The 5,000-nt window shown below is 38.4% G+C and overlaps 1 protein-coding gene across 1 annotated transcript in view; it reads left to right on the top strand.

Moving 5' to 3' along the window:
• Positions 1-2,572: 2,572 nt before the first annotated feature.
• LOC131795313 (low-density lipoprotein receptor-related protein 6) overlaps positions 2,573-5,000 on the top strand; it is a 14,572-nt gene continuing 12,144 nt past the window's right edge. The window contains exons 1-2 of the mRNA XM_066174513.1: positions 2,573-2,712; positions 3,051-3,150. Of these exons, the coding sequence (XP_066030610.1) occupies positions 3,063-3,150 (88 nt within the window). The 5' untranslated portion in view covers positions 2,573-2,712; positions 3,051-3,062. The remainder of the gene's footprint in view (positions 2,713-3,050; positions 3,151-5,000) is intronic.

Here is a 5,000-nt window from a genome sequence, read left to right as displayed (position 1 = left end):
AAGATGTCAAGAGAATGAAACTTGGAGTGGTGAAGAGTTTGTCTGCACAAGTACGTCCTATCTCGTAGTGATGCTTGAAAATGTAACACTTTATTTTTTTCTCTGGAACAAACACGAAAGAGATAATAATCACTTGGGATGGAAATGATGCAGGATACAGAAGATATTCTTGTGCCATTGGCATTTTTGTTAAAAAAGAAATATATTTACAAGGTCACAAAGGGTACGCCTTATGCTGTTCGCCCATAGTTCTCAGCAGAAAAAGAATTAAGAGCCTTCTCATAAGCTCCTAACCAGAGAAAGTGCATCAGTGCCACCAAAGACTGCTTTTCTTGAAATTTCATTTTTTCAATCTTTAGAAATATGTGAGTATCTTCAACTTCCTCCTAATGTGAGAACAAATGGTTCTTGCAACCGGTTACCAGGCAACGCTTGTCACTTTACCTGCGAACGAGGCTTCAACTTGATTGGCTCAGCAATTAGGTGGTGTGATAAAGATGGATTCTGGACCGGTACGCAACCTCGATGTGATGGTAAGCTTACACAAAATTGAACTTATCCTTTGCAAACCAGAGCTAAAAAAATCCAACCAAACAAAGGTTCGAATCCTAATTTTAGATCCTTTCAAATCCTCCGCGTGAAAGATCCACTTATTCGATTGGGGATCTTGATTAATTAAACAATTCAAGGTCATCCAATTTTTTTGTATGGTTCGCACAATGTTGCAGCAATTTTTTGTTATGTTTACGTGATCCATCTCAAAAATCGATAAATCATCGATCATCGATGTACCATCGTTAAACGCTATATTTGACCATCTTGGATCGCCAGTCGATACAGGTTCGTTCACAGCACTTATGCTCGCAATCATTTTAGATCCCTATAGTCGATCTAAATTGTTGCAGCAGACTTTATTATGGCTTTGCAGTTGATTTAATATATCCCTACATGGATGAGTCAATCGGTATACGATCGTAACATGTAAAAAAATTGACGATGTTAGATCACGAGTCGATGGAGGATCGTCGATAGTCTTATGATTGGGACTCGCAATCATTATTGATCGCTACAGTCGATCTAACATCGTTGCGTATTACTTTTTTATGGCTAGGCGGTTCATTTGGTATGAATCGACGTACGATCGTAAGACACATTCATTTGGCAATCATAGATCACGAGTTGTACAAGATCGTCAGTGATCTTAGTCTGACATTTTCTCAGCATTCTTTGTTGTGGCTGCTTGGTCCATCAAATTCATCTGTACTTGAATCGACGATGCACGATTGTGAATCGCATTAACTTGACGATCTTGGATCGCCAGTCGATACAAGATCGTCGATAGTCTTATCATTCGCGATGATTTTAGATCGTATTACTCGATCTAACATCGTTGTGTCATTGTTCTGTTTGCTTATGTCGGTTGATCCTATGTATCTGTGCATGAATCAGTCGACTCACGGTTCAACAGTAAGGAGATGTATGGAAAATGGAGTTTGGAATGGAACAAATTTTGAATGCACTGGTGTGAATTTCTAGACACTTTGCATCATAAAATTGAAACGATCATCACCATAGTGACCAAGTGGTAGGGCGTCGTAGTGCGGAATCTGAAGTTCACTGCGGGTACGATTCTTCATGGAAGCTCAGAATTTTTTCTGTCACACGCGCGTGACAAGGCAAAAACCATCTTTCTTTGAATTAATGTGGTTTAATCGCAAATTTTGCCTTCTTCTTAATTTTATGAAAATATTGGGTCACTGATGAGTTTAAGATCTTCAATAATCAGTTATTTCTTGGTTCACCATGACTGTGGATGACAACGGTCAGGCGATCAGAAATCATTGACGTGTTAGAATGGATGGCCACGCCGTCTCTCTTGCATCTATGGATGAATGAAACGACTCACCTTCTAAGTATGCAAATTTATAGGCGATCTTGGATCGATACAAGATCATCTATCAGCTTTTTCTGCTGTGCCAAGTTTGTAGATCGCGATGATTGATCTAATAACAGCGCAGTATTTTTAGTATGGAACGCAATCATTCTTAGGCATCTCAAAGAGAGAGATGCATGGATCTTTTGTCATGCGATCATCACTAAAGACAAATTGATAATTATCGTCTATGTTGGTGGTATCGTTCCTGTTCCAAGTATCTTTGACCCAGTGACGATACATTCACCATTCCTCCCTTTGTTTTCCCTTCGGCTTTTTTCTTTTCTTAGTTAATATTTAAAGTGCCTCTCAATCGAGCCTATCCTAGTGGTTCTTATATCCCTCAATCATATCTTCCCTCGATTTTTTTGCAAGAGGTAAGCCTCTCAACCTCCCTTTAACTTAAGTTTTACCTGAACAGTTATAGCTGACTGCATCTTGTTTGCATGTAAAGGGGGCTTAATCTTTATTTCTAGTGACTCTCTAGTGACTTCTCAAGTGACCTTCGTGGAAACGTATCTAACATTTGCTAACATTTTTCATACTGAGAATGGTCTTATGAATGAAAGGTCAATGTTTATATTTATGTTATCACTGATTTTCTTTTGAGATTTCTTTTTCTGAGTTTAATTCGGTCAGTAAAATCTTCAGCGGGAAACTTCTGGAAAAATAAGCCCCTTGTAAGTCTTCTGTAAACAGCAACAATGGTCAGATGATGTTTGGGAGGAACTCAATATCATGCTCTCACAAGATACAGGATGCCTTTGGAGTTTTAGCAGGTAATTGATTTATTTCTCCAATATAATATTTTAGTACAAAAGACTCAATTTAAATTGGTCATAAGTAAAATTTTTATGTTTCAAAGCACCTTTCTTGTAACTTTCTTAGGAGTTGCTCCCAGATCTTGCCGTGTAACTGTTTACAACCGCTTGGCCGTGTAAGGTCTGGGTACGAGACTTGGCCTCACGCTCACTATACTAAGCCCCTTCATTCTTACCCAACCCCCCCCCCCCCCACCCTTTTGATTCTTAAATGGCCCAACTTCCGGGAATATGAATACAGCCCTCAGTCGGTTGTAAATATTAAATTGCTAAGATTTGGTCTCGTTATACCCTAGGGGAACACAACTATGGACGAAGGTGGAAAGGATTTTAAACTTCTCAGCACATTCTTCCTTCTAAGTCTCGCCCTTTCGAACAAAGTGTCTGCCTCATCAGGTAAGTATTGATTTTCTCTTTTCAGTTTCCTTTACTTCGTAAAGAGACTTAGGATGTGATCCGACAATTTTGTGGCTAAGAGTTGTGATTTATCAGCATTCAAAGATTTAAATTGCTCTTCGAAAATTTTCGATTGATTGGGTGCTAAACGAATAAAAATCGATCGTTTTGCATTTGTAAAAGCGCTTTCGGGTAAACTTACGCCGAAACAAAGCAGAGGGTTCTCAAATTTGCGATGACTCGAGCCCGGAAATGTTTATCAAGTATGTATTACCAAGTTACTCTTTTCAATCGGTTGAATAATAATTTGCTTGAAGAGCATAAGTTTCAACTGAACCCCTTGTTCTATAATAAACTCTAAGAGCGGAACAGTAAACGTGAACGGTCGACTTTGTCTTTTATTTGAAAAACTTGTTGTGCTTGCTGTAACTCGAACGCAGAAATGTTTATCCTCTGTTGACAACGGATGAATTTTATGTCAGTCAAACTACATTTTGCTCAATGAAACATATGTCTATATATTCGAACAATGCCAGTTGATTAGTTTAGTTATGAGAACATAAATACTGTTCAAACTAGATAAATTTGTATGCCTTGCCTACATAAAGGAAGCGACAGCTGTGTCTTGTGCCATTGATCGGGCAAGGAACTGAAAATGACGTTCATTTTGGCTGAAGCGGAAATTTGTCGACACGTGGACGAAATTAATTTAAATCAAGATCGACCCAATCCGATACTAATTACATCAAAAGTAATTCTGTGCCCTGGTGCGACCCTAGAACTAAGTAAAGTTGGAATGGAACATATTTTGAATTTTCCGATTTGAAGACATCATCATAATCAAAGACAAACCTAATAAGTGATTTCTGTTATTCGGTGTAATGTTACAATGGTGTGGATTGATATTAGGGAAACAGTATATTTGGAAGGGCCGTTGTTCACAGGATGAGCAAATATTCGTGGACTTTGAACCGGCTGCATTCCTGGTGTCTCTTGTTTGGAATTTTACGGCATAAAAGCCGAGTAGGGTCAGAAGAAAAACCAATCAAGTTTCTACTGATCGCTGATTAAACTGCGAGAATACACAAAAGGATAATTGAAACATTTCTATGCGTCGCAGTAAACAGATTTACAGGTAAAGTCATTATAATTAAGAATGTTATTGAAGGCGTATAACATTACAAAATATCATATGCCGAGTAACGGCGATTGTAACGAAATCGCCTTAAATACGCTTAAAAAACGCGTTGCAAATTAAATAGGCTCAGAAGGAAAACGAAATTTTTTTATATAATTTCCGAAGCATCGCACATGTCTTATGCCCGCGGTTTTCTCTGCTGCTAACTCGGATGGAGCACTAGTGTGATTTGAGTTTTTTTTAACACATAGAGAGAAAAAGCAACATTTATAGAATTTGTGGCAGCACAGTAAGGCATGTTAAGGAAGAAGCTTTTAAGATTTAAGAACCTTCGTTTCTTCCGCTTAGCGAGGTTGCTCTGCTGTAGTTCTGTATGGGAATGGCTATGCCTGCATTGATTTCCCGCTTTTACCCAGAAGAGTAGGTCGATGGGAAACAAAAATTGTTTGAAAAAGCAATCGACCATCAGATCGATCGACACTAAAATTATGCCTCTAATTAATACCTATAAATATCGATTTAAGGAGAGTTATGCTCCCGAAACCGTAGTGCGAAAACTTATCTGAAACGGCCTTACAAATTGAACACAGAGGCCGCAATGGAGAAGTATTAACGGGGGGGAATAACAGCCAAAATAGTGGTTCTTGGAGCATAATTCACATAAAGATATAAAGTTCACATAAATGCTAATCGTCGATTGCTGCTCAATCAA

This window comes from Pocillopora verrucosa, chromosome 11, assembly GCF_036669915.1.
Source record: "Pocillopora verrucosa isolate sample1 chromosome 11, ASM3666991v2, whole genome shotgun sequence".
Classification (NCBI taxonomy): domain Eukaryota; kingdom Metazoa; phylum Cnidaria; class Anthozoa; order Scleractinia; family Pocilloporidae; genus Pocillopora; species Pocillopora verrucosa.
The sequence above is the reverse complement of the archived record's forward strand: the minus strand, read 5'-3'. Positions and strand labels throughout refer to the sequence as shown.